The following is an 18845-nucleotide window of genomic DNA, read 5'->3' on the forward strand; positions in this document are numbered from 1 at the left end:
ATCTTGCATCTCTCATATTCATTCAAAAAGGTACTACATCTAACAAAACAATGGTTTCTTTTGGAATCAATGTGATTCAATTCCAATCCCTGTAGAATATCCTGATCAATTTATATTCCTTTACAGGTGTCCAGTTTTCAACACCTCAATATAAATAGGACATGAAAGCCACACAAATGTACATAGATTCATCCAATAATAAAAGTGGGAGTCATTTAAGAGCAAGGTGCAAAGGGTTAACAGGAGATAGAAATAACATTTTAAAGCTATAAAGGGTTTTCATAGGGTGGAGAATCAGCAGCAAGCATGAAAGGTGCAGTAGTGGAATTGAGTTGTGGATTGTTACAGCACAATACCAAAATATCGTGCCAAATGGCCTCCTATGTTGTGAGATTCTGATTTTTTTTCTAGTTGCACCAGAGACAAGTTTCTCTTGTTTAATTTAAAATGGTCACTTTCATACTCATTTCAGTCAATTTCCAGATGGCATGTCCAAGTCATCATGGAAAGGGTTCTAAAGAAGGATCACTGGGCCCAAAACGTTGACTCTCCTGTCTCCCCAAAGATGCTGTCAGTCCTGCTGAGTTTCTTCAGCAATTTCTGTTTCTGTTATGAAAAGTGATTATGTGGAAGCTTTATCATTTTCAAATGGACCTTTCATTAAAAAATGAACCCTATCAAAATGACTAAGATCCATAAGACCATAAGACATAGGAGTGGAAGAAAGGCCATTCGGCCCACCCAGTCCACTCCGCCATTTAATCATGGCTGATGGGCATTTCAACTCCGCTTCCCTGCACTCCCCCCATAGCCCTTGCTTCCTTGTGAGATCAAGAATTTATCAATCTCTGCCTTGAAGACATTTAATGTCCTGGCCTCCATTGCGCTCCGTGGCTGATCGCTGAAAAGGGTCAGGTGACTTCAGCAAATTGAACATATTGTATACCAATCTTCTGAAAAGTTCATCATTAAATCACCCTGGGTGAGTGGAGCCTTCCCATGGAATAGTCAAACTGTGACAGCACCTCAACATAGAATTCACAACTGCTATCACTCATTGTTTGTTCCAAACTCAAAATAAATAAACTTCCAGAACTTTTGTTTTCAATTTATCAAAAAGACAACTCCAGAGAAACTGATACCCACAAACAGCTGTGAAGGGACCATTGTCTACCATAGCAATGATTTTTAGTTTAATCTGCTCTGGGTAAACAGTAGCAGTTGATGGTGACACCAAAACTAGTGTAGTCCCAAAATACTTTGTTATCCCAAGAATAACAATAGCTTGCAAAGAACACCACCATAGAATATCAGATGAAAACAAAAGCAGTAATACTGAAGATGACAAGGTGTCGAGCTGGATGAACACAGCAGGCCAAGCAGCATCATAGGATCAGGAAGGCTGACATGAAGGTTCTAGGCCCAAAACGTCAGCCTTCTTGATCCTAGAATGCTGCTTGGCCTGTTGTGCTCATCTAGCTCTACACCTTGTTATCTCGGATTCTCCAGCATCTGCAGTTCCTATTATGTCAGAATTACGAAAGCATTTTTTTTTAAAAAAAGGCTTGGAGACTGAAATATCTTGAAGGCCTCCCAGCTATTTCCTAACCAAGCCCATTTAGTCAGACTATAGCTGGAATACTGTGAACAGTTTTGGGCCCCTTATCTGAGGAAAAATAGACCAGCACTGGAGGCAGTTTACAGCAGGTCCACTCGGCTGATCCTGTGTATAGTGGGACTGTTTTAAGAGATTGCATAGGTTGGGTCTGTACTCATTGGCGTTTAGAAGAATGAGAGGTCACCCTATTGAAACATACAATATTTTTAGGAGACCTGACAGGATAGATGTGGGAAGGTTTTTTCCTCCCCTTAGAGTCTTAGGCCTCAGGGCATAATCTCAGAATAAGATGTTATTAATTTAAGATAGAGACAAGGAGGAAATTCTTTTGAGGGAGTGAATCTGTGAAATTTTTTACTTAGCAATCCAGCCTTTACAGCCCTGTGAAGTACGTTCAAGGATAAGAAAGACGGTTTGTTTAATCAGTCAGGGAAATCAAGAGTTATAGGAAAAAGGAAGAAAGAGGAGTTGAGGATTATAAAGTGAGCTATGATCAGCCACAGCACAGCAGACTCAAATGAGTTGAATGGCCACCTTCAGCCTCTACATCGTATGGTCACCTGTAAAGAAATTTGGTCTTTTAGTCTGAAAACTGCAGTATCTAACTTTGTGACCTACTGAACATTCATCTCTTCAGGGGAATCCTGAACAAGTCCATAGATTTGAAGGGCCAAATGGTCTCCTTCTTTGTTGTGAACTTGTAATATTTTCCCCTCCAGTTGCACCAGTATTTCTTGTTTAAGAAGATGATAAAATCCTGTGAGTCCAATGTACAGTGTTGTTCTTCATCCTTAACCGCAAAGTGAAGGAACCTGTGGCAATGAGAAATCTTGCAACAAAACTGGAGAGGGCACACCACAAATAGCTGAGAGAATACATCAAATTTAAATTAAAAAGCTCTATGAGTCAGTGTCAAAATCAGCACAGGAGGCAGCTCAGTGTATTATCCTTGTGTCAGCTCTTTGAAAGACCTATCATCCTGCTCTTTTTCCAAAACCCCGCTAATTACTCTTCAAGTATTCAGCCAGTTTCTTTACAAAACTGATTCTGTAAAAAATTGCCAACTTCCCTCATCAAAGCTCTTGCTATTTATCGTAAATCAGACCCGTTTACTAACTTTTCTGCAAGCAGAAACAACAGATGATTCTATTGAAATCCCTCAATTTTGAGCATCTGTTCTAATCTTCCCATAAATATTCTCCATTATAAGAATAATAGTTTAAGTTTCTCTTGGCTCTTCAAATAGATGAAGACATTCAACCCTCATCCCATCCTGATAATCTTCCTTTGTAGCACCAACAGGGTCATGACATCCTTTCTGAACTGTGGTATGCAGATTCTAGGTAGTGGCCAAAACAATTTATAAATAAGTCAAGTTCCTGGCATCTATATTGCCTCTCTCCATGTGTAAAAGCACTATCAGCTGAGAGTCATGTCAGAAAACACAGAATTATGCATTTTTTAAAAACTATATCTTCTAATTTATTGTCTAACATATAATAGATTTGTCTTTGCAAACAAAGATGAGGCACTGCTGGGTGGATGAGCCAAGATGAATCCAAGGCCTTCCTGATTATTATGTATTCTGTGGAAATGCAACTTATATCATCAGGATGAAACATTTGAAAGTTGAAATACTTCAGAAATATTCCAATAAAATCAATCAGCAATGAAAAATATTAAAGCAAATAGATGTTACCTGAAGTGAAAAAGTCAATGCAAGGTCAGTTTCCACAAGACCACTAGGTGGCAATATAATCTCATGCGATCGTAAAATTCTTTTTGAGCCCTATGTTGAAGACATCAGACATTGAAATTAGAAATAAAGCAAAACATTTACAAAAGATGCGCAGTAACCTTAATGCTTTTTTTATCTTTGAAAACTTTAAGGTTACCAAAACACACTTTCTGAATTCCAAGTTACCATTCTTCAGCAGCAAAACCTGACCACGTGCCCTGGCTGCCCTATAGAATGGGAATGCCAGTAAAATTGATCCATTAATGACAAGCCCATTAGAAGATAAAGGGTGCATCTTGGACAAATCTCACTATTATTGCATCTTCCCTTCTTCATGAAGGGGATTCTACACTGGTCATTTCGGTTAAGCAGAGTGGGCATCAGGAGCGAGTACAGCTTATTGGAATATGGGTCTAGAGCAAGTGGAACTAACAGATGCACAGGTTGTTTGAAGGGCAATAAGCCATAAGAGTGAACTTTCTATCAACAAAAAGCCATACAATGCACTTTCAGTTTTTAATTACAGATATAAACTTCCGTTTGTAATAACAGGAGGGAAGCAGTGTAAAATCTCTTGTTTACAGTGATTAAAAAGCATGTGTTACCAGGTATATTCTGTGTACTGAAATAAATCATACCACTGGATAGGGCATTCATGCTTATAATAACGTAATGTTTCACTTTGCGCAAGATTCCTGTGTTTGATAAATACAGCGTGCTCTCACCCTATATTTACACATTGCAAATTATGTATCAGTAATGACATTACTTGATATGACAAACTTGTAAATAGTAGCACATGGTACTAGTTTACAAACACTAATATATTGTATAAGCAAACCAATAACGTCAACTAGTTCAGATTGAAGTTACAATGCGTCACACATATCATCTGCAAGATATCAAGAACAAATCAAAAAAATTCAGAATTTTAGACAGGTCATGTCATCCAGAAGCATTAGTAGTCACCAAATTGTCCGCAGTAGCTATTGGTTACTGGTGAATTGTAAAACAACTTGGTCTCAATAGGCCATATTATTTCTTTTCTATCATTGCCATCTGAAATATAGAATCTCTCTACTGACACAATCACTCTGAAGCCTCTGGTACAATGCATCATAGGCCAATTTGTTGACAGGTGAGTTGGTGCTTCAGAACTCTTCAGCTATGGTAGGCATATATATTTTTTAAAAACTGCAACTGTAATGTTTGATTTTTTTTAAAATTATAGTGCCTGAGTAAGACCACATTTGGAATATCGTGTGCAATTTTGGTTACCTTTTCTGAGGAAGAATGCTCTTGCTCTTGAGGGAGGGCAGCAAAGGTTTAACAGGTTGAGTCCCAGATGGCAGGACTGACATATGAGGAGAGATTGACTAGATTGGGATTGTTTTTTCTGGAGTTTAGACAAATGGGGTGGGGGGGGGGGAATGGTTGTGTGTGGATCTCATAAAGACTTATAAAATTCTAACAGGACTAGACAGGGTTGATACAGAGATGATGTTCCTGATGGTGGGTGTGCCCAGAAACAGGAGTCACATCATCAGGAGACATTTCTTCACCCAAAGAGTGGTGAGCCTGTGGAATTCTTATCACAGGAAGTAGTTGATGCCAAAATGTTGAATGCATTCAAGAGGTGACTAGATATAGCACTTGGGGTGAAAGGGATCAAGAATGACAGGGAGAAAGCAGCATTACGCTATTGAGTTGGACCAATCAGCCATGACCGAGAAGAATGGTAGAATAGGGTTGAAGGGCTGAATGGCCTCCTTCTCTCTTCTATGTTCCTGCATTTCTACTAACATAAATGCAGAGAAATCACACACACACACCTTACATACAAACGCACTGATCACAAGCAGCAGAAAAGGAACATATATAACTTTGTCTATACTGTGTTTATGATAGTGATCATAAATTTTATAATTTTCATATGCAAAACCTTTACTTAGATATACGGATGAAGTCAGTGGTTGTTGAGAATGACACATTTTGTTTTGCATTTCTTTGATGAGGCCTTCATTAACAACCCAGAGCTATCATTCATGCCTTCTGAGTGACAAGGAGTAATAACATACCTTTGCGTTTTGCTGCTTACAGGAAGTTGAAATATTACATTGCAGATGCTCAAATATTGTTGTGTATAGGCAGTATTTCTTTTAAGCAGTCATTCCAGACAGACTTTTAACAGAAATTAAGTCACATGTATGTCTCATCTAAACTTGTCTTTTGAATATGAGACTGGTCTTCACTGTCACTTTATGCAACCAAACAACTTGGCAGACCACTTCATGAATCAAGTGTTGACCCTCTTGTGTGGGACTGGGGAAACATCCAAAAGAAAAGCTGGCAACTTTGAGACATCTATGAAAATGGAGAAGTGGGCCATTCCCCTCCTCGATCCTGTTCAAGTCAATTAAGATGTTAGCTGATCTTTTTTGAATTTTGAATCTCTCATTGTAGTTAACACTAATAACCCAATAACCCTAAACCCCATTACCTGATTGAATGCATTTAATACAGTGGTAGGCCATTTCCATTACTTTCTGAGGCAGTGTTCCAAATTCATACAGGAAAAAATTCTCATCTCTATCTTGAAAGGACAATCCCTAATTTTGAAGCAGTGTCTTCTTGCTCTGGACTGATCCACTGAAGGAAAAATCCTTTCTATGCCCATCTTGTCAAAATCATTCAGAACCTCATACACTTTAATCAAGTAACCCCTCACTTTCCTAAACTGTAGTGGAAACAAGCCTATCTGCCGCAAACTATCCTCATAAGAAAACACACAATTATCTCAGGCATCAATCGAGTAAACCACCACCGAACTTCTTGCATGTACAACCGATCTTAAATAAGGAGACCAAAACTGTACACGTTATCTGAGATGTGGTCTCACGAATTCCCTACATAAAAGGAAGGTAGGTATGCTTCAGTTATGTTAAATGCCTCTCATCAGGATAATATCTCATTAGAGAAGGCAAATGAGAGACTTAATAGCTATTTTGATGAGAAGTTATCTGGGATTCAACATTTGAAAAAGAGTGGTGGAAACATTCAGTAGCAAGCAAGCTTGGCAAATATTGAAAAGGAAAATACTGCAGGGCTATGGATAAAGAACAGAGGAATAACCTTTCATAAAGAGCTGGCTCTGGCACAAATGGTTAAATAGCTGACTCAGGGGTAAGTTCTCACTAGTCATCTGTGTGGGAGTGGATTATTGAAAGCTAGAGCTGAGTGTCAGAAGCAGCAGCACAGTGCAAAGGAAGGGCAAAATACTGTTGATGCTGGAACTCAGAACAGAAGGTGGGAGAAACTCAGCAGGTCTAGCAATATCTTTGGAGAAAGGACAACTTAATAATGTCAAGCCTGGTGTGACTCATATGCTCATGACTCAATTCAAAAAACTTCTCTGCTCAGACTTAAGTGAGAGATTCTGCTTTTTAAACTGTCGCTTAGAGCTCTGGTCTCTCCCAAGGGGCAAACATCCTTTCAGCATCCGACCTGTCAAGTCCCTTCAGGATCTGGTAGGTCCCAATAATATCATCGCTCATTGATACAGGCCCAGTCTATCCAACCGGACAGCTCTTAGTAGGCAGCATGTGGACTCACTGGTTAGTACTGCTGCCTCTCAGCGCCATGGATCCGGGTTCGATTCCACTCTCCGGCGACTGTCTGTGTAGTGTTTGCACATTCTCCCTGCGTCTGTATGGGTTTGCTCCGGTTTCCTCCCACAGTCCAAAGATGTGCAGGCTAGGTGGATTGGCAGTGCTAAATTGCCTGTTGTGTTCAGCGATGCCTAGACGAGGGGTTTAAAGGGCAATGGGTCTGGATGGGATGCTCTGAGCATCAGTGTGGACTCGTTGGACCGAAGGGCCTGTTTCCACACTGTAGGGATTCTATGAACCATTCCTCATAAGATAACCAGGACCCTGACTACCCAAATCTCAAGAATCAGCTTAGTGAATCTTCCCTGAATGGCATCCAACACACGTACATGCCTTTCTTAAATATGGAGATCAAAACCATACACAGTATTTCAGATGTGGCCTCAAAACCCCAATATGTAGCAAAACATTCTCTACTTCTTTATTCCATTTCCCTTGCAAAGTACAACTTATTGGTCTTACTAATCATTGCTGTATCTTCATACTAACTCATACATTAACTCAACTTCCCATTAATACGTCAATGCTATTCACCTGAACAACTCCTCGAAGTCCCTTGTTCCCTCTTCTAAATTCTGGATGAAGTTCTATCGCTTGAATTGGCAATAGGAAACACTATAGTGTGCCATGTATTTGTATTTACAGTTCTAATTTTGGTCTTGTCCACAAGTGGAAACATCTGCTCTCTGTCTACTTTATGAAACACTTCCATAGCCTTAATGGCATCCATCAGACCAACCCCTTCCATCTTTGCTCTCCTGATTGGCATAACCACTCAGTTCCGATTTCAATCTAGCAAAATTTTTTGCATCTTCTCTAATCTGTTTAAATCCCTTTAATGATATGTAAACCAGAACTATTCACAAGATAGAGACTCAGACTATGTCTAACAGTTTATCTGCTTTTTAACGATCCCTTTGATAATAAATGCCAGTTTTCTACTTTTCTTTAAAGAATGAATTTATTGATACTATAGTTTCTTCTGTTCTTCCAACTCATTTTAGACATTTATTTTATAAGAAAGATGTGCCTTCTAACTCTTCCTACTGAAAAAAGTACCACTTCGTACTTATCTTAAAAAGATTAATGGCTTCCTATATGTTGTCACAGTCCTCTTTTTGATTAAAATCCAGTAACTTGGTTGATCTGCAATTTTTGCAATTGCACCTCCCATCTCAGAGTTCAAACTGTTTTCATAAATGGCAAACAGTGGGCACAGCACTGATCTCTGTACGACACCGGTCCTTAATCTTTCCCAGTCTGAAATGCTGCCTTGAACCCCAATCTTTGTTTTTCAGTCAGTTTGCTACCTGTCCATTCTACCTATCTCCAGATTACCTACGTTCTGATCTTAATCAGAAAATTCTCCAAGTACCTTAAAGAATGTCATTTGAAAGTCCAAAGATGTTATCATAACTATACTAACTTCATCATAGAATCCTATAAAGTTATGGCACAGAAAAGGACCATTTGGCTCATCAAGTCTGTGGTGAGTGACACATATACCATCTAATTCCAGTTTTTCAGCACCTCGTACCTGTCCATTACCTTGTAGATTAGAGCATTTAAGGTGCATATCAAGATATCTTTTAAATCATTCAAGGGTTTGTGCCTCAACTACCCTTCAAACAGTGAGATCCAGGCCCTACCACCCTCTACACAGAGGAAAAAAAAATCGTTTCCCCAACAATAATCTGTTCAATGCTAAGTTTCAGTTCTGTCAGGCCCATTCAACTTCTGAGCTTATCAGAGCCTTGGTGCAAACGTTGTCAAAAGAGATGAACTTAAGAGGGAAAGTGAGGATGTCTGTCCTCTACGTCGAGGCAGCATTTGATCACATGCAGCATCAAGGAGACCTGGCAAAACCAAATACAGGAAGACCCAAATAACAGATAATAAAGTGTGAAGCTGGATGAACACAGCAGGCCAAGCAGGATCTCAGGAGCATTCAGCTTCAGGATGATAAGTGGTAAGTAACTTTCATACCACACAAGCGTCAGGCAAGGACCAATCACAACAAGACGAAATCCAACTATTGCCCCTGATATTTAATTGCACAATCATTGCTGAATCTCCCATTAACAACACCCTGAGGATTACTAATAACTAGAAACTGTACTAGGCCTGCTGTACAATACCGTGGCTATCAAAGAACATCTAAGGCTGGGAATCTGCAGCCACTCCTGAATCCTCAAAACCTGTCATGTATTTACAAGACAAAAGTCAGGAGTATGACTGCTTTCCACCCTGCCCAGTTCTCTGGATGACAAACTCCAGTGACACTCAAGCACCTCAACACCATGCAAGACAAAGTAGTCATTTGATTGGTACCACATCTAACATTTTCAACATTCATTCCCTCTACCAATGTACAGAAGCAGTGTATACCATTTATGAGATGCACCGAACATCTCTCAAAGTACTTATACAGCACATTGCAAACTGTCAACCACTTCCATCTAAAGATACAAGGGCAACAGATTCATAGGAACTCCTGTCAGCTCCTATGTGCACACCATCCTGTCATGGGCCAGAATTCTCAAGCTCCCTCCCGAATATCAATAAGTATCCTTGTACCACCCGGACTACATGAGTACAAGACAACAGATCACCACCACCTCCACCAAGTCTATTAGAGATAGGCCTGTTTAAAAATCTATACGCCATTTGAAACACTTTATTGGCTGGTGCTGCTACCTTCAGGGATCAATCAACATTCACTTCCAGGTCCCTCACTGCCTCCACACCTCTCCGTTTTTTAAAATTTATTTTGTGTTGCTTTGCTGTGTTTGATTTCACCAAATGCATCACCTCTCAATTCTCAACATTGAATTACATTTACCACTCGTATGTCTACTTGACCAGTGCACCAATATTACTTTGTAGTCTACAGCTACCCTCATTACTATCAACGTTGCAGCCTTTTTTTTGTGTCATCTACAAACTTCATCATAAAACACACACTTACGTCCAAAGTTTTAACTTAGAAACTGCATGGGCCCTAGCACGGAGCCCTGCAGAACTCTACTGAAAACAGCCTTCCAGTCATAAAAACACCACTCTGTTTCCTACTACAGAATCATTTTTGTATCCAGTTTACTGCTTTCCCCTGGATTCCATGGGCTATGTTTTTTCAAATAAATCTATCACATGGGACTGCATCAAAAGACTTGTTCATATCCACACAGACTACACTACCTTCAATAATCTTTCTAGTTACTTCCTCAGAAATCATACCAAATCAGACATGATCTTCCCCTAGCAAATTCATGCTGAAGAGCTTTTATCAACTTGTGTCTAAATAACAGATTATCCAGTCTCTCAGAATTGATTCTAACTTTCTTTTTACTACCGAGGTTTGACTGACTGGCCTGTAATTATTTGGTCTAACTCTAATTCTCATGTTAAACGACAGTACAACATTCGCAGGTATGCTAGATCCTCTCTATTATAGTTGTAGCTTCCAGACAGTCAAATACATATTATCAGACACTGTAAAAACTGAAATACTCCATCAACCCAAGTCTCCAATATTTCCTCTTATCAATGAGGCACTTCACCAACTGGATGCTATACCAATGGTAATTGGCACCTGAGCACTGTCATGATGGCATGACAAGCTTTAGTTGGCCATTGAGGTTTAATTATAGCACAGCTAAAAGCATGTAATGCTGTTTATACATAATCACATAGTTGTAGTGTTTATTTAGCTGTGGTTTGGATTTCAAGGACAATGTGTGGTCAATTAGCCACTCAAGACTCAAATGGCACACAGTTTCCCATAAAGTCAGTATTTCTCTAATAACCAGCATTTTTTGATTCCCAATTTAGACTGGAAAGCATGAAATTTACTTTATTTTCTATTATATCTTTTAAGTAAGTAATTAAATTGTTTCCTATCACAACATTAAACTATAATTCTCTATTTAAATGTAGGAATCACATTAGCTTCCCAGTAGTCACTCTTATTCCTTCGCTAATTATACATAACTCTAAATAAATTTGATTAATTTAATCGATTTTTTAGATCCCTTTGGTCATAAAATTACCTTTATATCTTTTTAAGAGCTCTTTTTCTTATGTCATGCCCTCCATGTTAGTTTGTGATCATTACCTGTGAGGTTGTCCTGTTCATTTCTTAGTAGCTCTATCCATATCACTATTTTTCTTTTGTTGTTTATATGTCTATATGATACATTACTATTTCTTCTAATATTCTAATTTCTTCTAATCTTTGATTTTTTTTATAGTTTATTTTTGCGTACTTTCTTAACCTTTTGTATTTTTCATCCCCTCCTTTATTAATTTAGTTAGGATCTTTTGTTTAATTTCAATATTGTTCTGAGTACTCATGTATGTTGTATAGGATTTCCATTTCTTGGTTTTTCTGTCAGTATTTTTTTTTCGCAATCAATGTCCCCATTTTGATTCTTATGCCCTTGAAATCAACTCCTCCTCACGAAACCCTGTACTTACCCCACAAAAAACTTCAGTCTTAACTTTCTTTTTCCACTTAATAAAACTTCATATGTTTTGAACAATTGCTTAGAGAACTGGAAAGTTCCAAAGAAGAGTAATATCTGACTTCAAATGTTAACTCTGGTTGTCTCTTCACAGATGCTGCCAGACCTATTCAGTTTCTCCAGCACTCTGTTTTTATGTCAGAAACTCAACATGTAAAAAACAGATGTAAACATTCCACTGTTGGTTGACCAGTTCATAATTTTAATTCTATTATTCTGTAATTACAGTATATTGGATATGTACAGCTGCCTAATTATTCTTAATCACCTTTGACCTGAGGGCCAAGCTACACTTGTGAACAAATACTGCAAGAAGCTGTGACACTAGTTTAGCTGCCTTACCTACAAAAGAAAGCCATGTTTGAAATGTGTTCTTATGCAACCACAACTTGGCAGTTGGCAAAACATTTTCTAAATACATACAATGATTAGATCATATGACCAACTGGGATAGCATATGGCATTGGCCATCATTCTGGACAGTTCCAGAAATTCCCAAGTGTTTGAAATATCTCTAGTGCAACTCCAGTCAAAACAGCACTAGGGAATTTTGTACCAACGTATACGATACAATTACCTGTACATTCAGTTAAAGATGTGTTTCACAACTCTTAATCCTACTCCACATTATGTGGAATTTGTTTGAAGATCAGCTGTGATCTCACTGAATGGCAGAATAGCTTCAAGAGGCTGCATGGCCTATTCCTGGTCTTATGTTTGTCTTCTGCATAGCAAGGAAACATGTATTTCTGGTTACACATGCAGACTTGTAGCTGCCAAAGTGCTGCCTTCAAAAGGGGCCTTGTTTCATGAGGAGTTTCTGAATAATATGACAGCTCATTTAGAGTGCGACAAAATAATCAAATAAAGGCTTGAATCTGAAACTCAGGATCCATTACATAAAGGCAGCGGCTTGGTAAATACGAAAAGGGGAGTTTGGCTTAGCATAAATTGTTAACTGTTGTGCAGATTTGAGCACAAGTACAGAAGGCTTCAATCACAAACTAAATTAATTTTGTTTAACTGTGACCAAGAATTTTTAACTTGTGCATAGCCTAACACAACCAAGTTTAATACAGTTTCCAACATATTATGTACACACACTTTCAGCATGAATTATTATTCAGCAATTAGGAGCACAAACATTGGATGATTTATTCTGTATAGCTTCATGGCTTCATTAATTGCATTAGCTCTATTCCCAACACAGCTGTCAAAATTCTTAAATTTGCACCATTCACTGCCTCAATTAGTTGAATGCTTGCAGGAGTGCAGAGGTTTTGTGCTAAAAGCTGATGCACCATGCAAGAAAATTAAGAAAAATAGATTTGCATCTATTATTATTTCATCCAACTATTTCATACAGCAGTCTGACTCTGCTATTTGGGTTTGAAGATTATGGTTCACTACAGGATTGAACTCTTGATCAACACTGACACTGTAGATTTTCAACATCAGGAAGTACTGCTTTTCCTCTGGAATTTTAGGCAGAGGTCTCATTTACCATTTCCAAAATCCCTTCTCAATCTTTTGAAGCAATTTAGGGAGATTACTTGGTGTCTCCTCAACATTCATCCCTGAATTAAACAACCATCATTAACAGATTAAGTGGCCATTTTCTCACTTTGTTGAAATTCTGCAAGGCACAAAATTACCTCTGTGTCAACATAAGAGTCACTGTTTCTGAAAGTAATTCACTCATGACGGGGAAACTGGGACACTTCAGGGACAATGAGAAGGCATGATTAAAAACTTTTCTTCCACAATATATTCAAGGATTGCTCGGAGCGAGCATCATCCTGGTCAAATGTGGATTTGGCAAATGTGAGATGGATCCTTGTGGAACAAACAGCACCTGAATGGATTGAGGTGCGGGTACTGGTATAGACTTGCAGTGCCTGCTGCATGGTTACCTCATGTTTCTGAGTTGTAGGCAAAACGTACCAACTCAGGGATCAATTCTACGGCAGAAGTACAGCTGGCCTGCTGCTAACATTTAAAGTGAATGTAATCTCCACCCTATAATAAAGGCAAGTTAGTTTTCAAATGGGTTTTGTTCTACTTGTTGCAAAAAAACAGTTAGAAAGAGTAACTTGCTTACCTGCATCTTAACAGCAATAACAACTGAAGTGAGCTCCTTGTCCAACTCCTTTACGACAACCAGTTTCTTCAATGTTAAGCTACACAATCTGTAAAATACACAAGATTCATTCAGGAAAGCACAGTGAACGCATTAAATTAAAACAAAAGTTCATAGCTGATTAGTATTTGAGTATATCATGAATTACACGCACTATCTTAAGATGCTTTTACTTCAAACTTACCCTGCAATGAGCCATTATTCATCAGGATGCACTAACATTAACCATGTCAAGTAAAAAGTGGGAGTAATCCTACACCCGCAGAAAAGTAATGTTATTAAAAGGAGCCTATGGAATCCACCCCTTTAGTGTAAAGGAATGAGACTTTGAGAGTTAAGACCAAACAGACACTGTGATAGTGTCAAAATTGATGTAGGTTTAGGCGATAATTACAACAGAAAACAGTAAGATCATACATATCATTTGAGATTTGGTTTCAGTTTATGCACTAAAAGGCCAGCCAGACACCAAACAGTGCCTACCTACCAAAAGTTCCTGCTCTCATGCTGAGAGGATTGAGCAAATGTACAGTGTGCGAAAGGTCACTGGAATATTTGCTCTGGTTGGGCAAGAGAATCCTGTTAAAACCAGTAAGAAATTGGGACTTAAACACAAGACTACATTTCTTTGAGAATGTTGTGAATCTTATAAACATGGCATAGCTTGTTTTAGTTAAGAAGTTAAAATGTATGCCTTTTTTGTAGCTTAGCACGCTAATTGCTTATTAAGTAACGGTTAGCCAATGTTGCTTTCAGTTTGTACAATAAAAGTCTTAAAAGAGGACTATCCCATCCTGCAGTTTTGTGTGTCAGTACTGCGAAATTGATTTCCTTTTAAAAAATTATTGATCTCTACAGGAATTGTAACATCTTCCAAGTGTAGGATATCGTAGAATTATTTTGGTACATAAGCTGAAACCAAATCTCAATGGATATGTACAATTTTGCTGATGGTTTCCATTGTAACCCACACCTAAAGATGCAATGTTGTTGCCATTACAGTGGTCTGTAGCTCCAGTACAAGTGACGAAAGAGTGAAATCTTTTGCTGCACATCTCAGTGAAACCCAAACCGTCTGTATGTGTGTTTCGAAGGCGCACATATTTGCTCTTATAAGTCATGTTTTGAGTATTTGGACTGATAAATTCATTATAGCAACAGCTTGCATTTATGAAGCCCATCGAATACAGTAAAACATCCCACAGGCCTTTGAAATTTATTACGTAACAAAATTTGACAGAGTATAGTTTAAGACACATGACCAAAAGCTTGACCAAAGAGTGAACTTGAAGGAGCATATTAAAGTTGAGCTATCAAGAAGCAGAGAAGTTTTAGAGTGGAATTTTACATTATAGATAGATGGCCCAAGATGTGGTCACCAACGGTGGAGCTATGAAAATTGGGGACCGAAAGATTTCAGGATTATAAGGCTAAAGAAGGTTACAAGGGTAGATATGTGAAAGCCATGAAGGGATTTCATGAAGCCAAGGGAAAAACAAAATGAGAAATTTAAAATCAATGCATGACTAGACAATGAGCTGTGACAACACAGAGATGATAACTAAATGAAACAGACAGAGTGTAATAGTGCAGACAGAAGAGTTTTGGATGAGTTGAGCCTACAAAGAGAGTAGAGGGTAGGGTGAGAACAGGGAATTGGCCAGCAAAATGGATTATCAATCAACGTAAAGGAAGTGCCCTGAGCAATGTTCATACCTGCCTTAAACTACATTTAACTTGCATATTACATGTGCCAAGCAGAATTTGAAGCTTCCAAAAAAAAAGTTCTAGCATTACAATTTTAAAGCCAGTAAGGAATTTCTTTGCATAACAGCTAAAAATGGAGTGGATGCTTCAACCTGCATGCTTCCCTTCTTGTATAAACAAATTACTTCTATGTTGTAAACAAAATCATGAGGAACTGAGAAAAGTGACAAGATTAGAAGAACAGCATTTCCATTGAAATAAAACTAGGATGTCATAGGTTCCGACTAAATGCCAATTCAAGGTTTTATGCCTGATAAAAGCACCCCATTGTAGTGGAACAATGGCTTTTTTTTAAAAACAAATGTGAAAGACATCATCATCGCTGGCATTGAATGGTACCATGTGCCAGTCACAGCAAGACAATGAATATTTCTCCACTTTGCGCAACAGAAAGGCATTCATACAGCACTGTGGCCACAGCTCAGCAGTGACTCACCATATCATTCAATCAGCTAAAAACAACAGGCTGGCTTTGAAAAGCTATTCCAGAACCCAGTGCTTGCTTTTGGGGAGAATAGGGGTCTTTGGCACAAACCCACACTCTAACTCAAACTGCTACTATGATTAACATTTCACTTGGTAACAAATTGAGCCCAATTACATGAAGAATATAGAATCTTAATTACTCATCTATCCTAAAGAAATTACTCTTAACAGAAAGCAATCTGTGGAGATGAAAATGACTGTGGGCTGCTAGTCAACTAGTTCAAAAGATTTTAGAAGACTTGATCACCACTGACATAATTTGCTTAAATCATCCATAGTATTGCTCTGCGTAAGTAAGTGCTGTTCTAATCAATCAATACACAAAGTTTAAAGAAACAGCAGCTTGCAACTACTATCAGTTGGGAAGAAACTTGGTAGAAAAAAAAGGATGCTGGATCACAGCTGATAAAAGACAAATTGAACCGAAAGGCATGTAAAAGTTGAAAGTGAAACCTTCCATCAAAAAAATCAAAGCACACAATATAAAAATATTTGGACCAAAACAAGTTCACTTGTAACCATGAAGAACCAGTATCATCTTTCATTGAGTTGCACATAATTTCTGGACACAAAACTTGAAAGGAGAAAAGAAATGGAAAACTCTCCCCGAAGTGTTTTCAACGTTATGTTAAAAATAGCACATCAACAGAATCACAGAATCTCATAAGTCATGCCCGAAATCTTATCTTTTCTTCGAAACTACTCCTTTTCATGCATGCCCAATGACTTGAGAGTTCCTATGGAAGCTCACACTACTGCCCTTTCAGATTGTGCACTCCAGATTCTTGCAGCATTTCATCTGAAAAAAATTCAAATTGCTGTTCTCAGGTTCTTTGGCCAATTCTTTTAAAAAAGAGTCACTGCTGTTACCAACTCACATGCTCCAATTAATTCCCAGGCTTATCCATTTCTGTTAAAGCCCTTCGCAATTTTGAACATTTCTAATGGATTTTCTCTTACTTCTCTACCTGACAGAATACCATTCAAATCCTTTCTCAATTTCTTCACGCAGCAACTCCTTCAGCCCTGGTAGTATAATTAATCTTCTCTATCATCTCAACAGCTAGTTGAAGAAATTAAGTGTGCCAGAGTCACATGACCAGAGGTGGTTGCTTTCAGTTTTGGGGACACCATTACAGCCTACACAAGGAACATAATGTTAAACGAGTGCAGCTGAGATTGTGTGGATTTTAAGACGACAGAGCCAGTTACTGTAAGAAACAGTAAGGATGGTTTGCTATTTTTTACTACTCAGTGAGTCAAGATGGCTTTTTCTTTTCCACAGGAGCAGGGACAGGTAGTGAGTTTGAGTCAAGACTTTTGCCACTCATGATGGAAAACCATGAGATAGTCATAGAATTGAGCGGAAAACCCTAACAAATAAGAGATGCAACTCTGATCACAGAGGAAACAGTGCTGTAATTTGTACAGCACCCTGGACTTCAATGAGGAATTGAAAAGGAAGAGGAAGATCTTGAAGATCTATTTTGAACCCCTCTAGTCATGTTACTAATGAGTGAGATGTATTTAACATCAGAGAGGGAGAATATTGGTCAATGTGTGATTTGTTGAGTGCCTGAAAAATTAGGCAACTAAAAGAACTCAGTCATCAGATGGGATTGTTTTCGAGTGAGAGATCTTGTTGTAACAGTACATCAACTGAAATCATAGACTCTTAACGCTCAAGAAAGCTATTTACATGAGCAGAAAATTTGTCAGTCATCAGGTAGAAAGGGTTACTGGGAGAACAGATAAGTCTTTTATTAATGTTGAGACAGAATCAAGACCTACAGGACAGACGCTTCAGTCCAAGTCGGCCATGCCGACCAAGATTTGCAAACTAAACTAGTCTCACTTAGCTACATTTGGCCCATATCCCTCTGAATCTTTCCTGTTTGTGTATATATGAAATGTCTTTCAAATGTTGCAACTGTACTTGCATCAACCACTTCTTCTGGCAGTTCACTCCACATATGAATCACTCTCTGTAAAAACGGCGACAAATCCCCCACCCCGCTCCAGTCCCTTTTAAATCCTTCTCCTCTCATCTTAAAAATATGCCCCCCTTGTTTTGAACTCACCCATGCTAGGGAAAAGACCTTTGCTATTCACAATCTATGTTGCTCGTGATTTTATAAACCTCTGTAAGGTCACCCTTCGACCTCCTACACTCCAGTGAAAAAAAGTCCCAGCTTGGGCCCGTTTAGAAAATAGTCTATTCTTCCTAGGTGTATAACATCTCAGCTTCCCACATTGTATTCCATCGGCCACATCTTTGTCCAATTTCCTAGCCTGCCCAAGTCCTTCCGCAATACACCCACTTCAACACTCCTTGTCCTTCCACTTACCTTTGTGCCATCTGCCAACTTAGCAACAACACCCTCAGTTCCTTCATCCCAATATAGACTCCTGTAGATCTCCACTCGTCACTGGCAGCCATCCTACCGAGAGACCCCTTTACCCCTTACTCTCTGCCCCCTGCCAGTCAGCCAGTCCACTATTCATACTAATACCTTGCACCTAAAACCATGGGCTAATCTTGTTTAGCAGCCTCTTGAGTGGCACCTTGCCAAAGACTTTCTAGAAATCCAAATCCACTGAATCTCTATTGTCTAACTTACTCAGTACTCCCTCAAAGATTTGTCAGGGATAACATCCCATGACAAAGCTGTGCTGACTCAGCTCTATTTTACCACTCATTTACAATTACTCCGCAATCTCATCGTTAAAGATGGATTCTAAAATCTTATCAGTAACCGAGACCAAGTTACCTAGCCTATTGGTTTCCTGTTTCCTGGTTTCCTCTGTCCCTTCTGAAACAGGGGTGTTACATTAGCCATTTCCAATCCTCTGTGATCCTCCCTGACTCCAGTGATTCCTGTAAGATCACCACCAATGCTTCCAC

General features: G+C 38.7%; 1 protein-coding gene across 4 annotated transcripts in view; it reads right to left on the reverse strand.

Moving 5' to 3' along the window:
- The window catches only part of pacs2 (phosphofurin acidic cluster sorting protein 2), a 244083-nt gene that overhangs the window by 91695 nt on the left and 133543 nt on the right, over positions 1-18845 (reverse strand). For all 4 annotated transcript variants that reach the window (XM_048537650.2, XM_048537649.2, XM_059649290.1 and 1 more), the window contains 2 exons: positions 13649-13736; positions 3318-3407 (listed from right to left, as the gene is read on the reverse strand). In XM_048537650.2, the coding sequence (XP_048393607.1) occupies positions 3318-3407; positions 13649-13736 (178 nt within the window). The remainder of the gene's footprint in view (positions 1-3317; positions 3408-13648; positions 13737-18845) is intronic.

Source organism: Stegostoma tigrinum, chromosome 10 (genome assembly GCF_030684315.1).
Source record: "Stegostoma tigrinum isolate sSteTig4 chromosome 10, sSteTig4.hap1, whole genome shotgun sequence".
In the NCBI taxonomy this organism is placed as follows: Eukaryota; Metazoa; Chordata; class Chondrichthyes; order Orectolobiformes; family Stegostomatidae; genus Stegostoma; species Stegostoma tigrinum.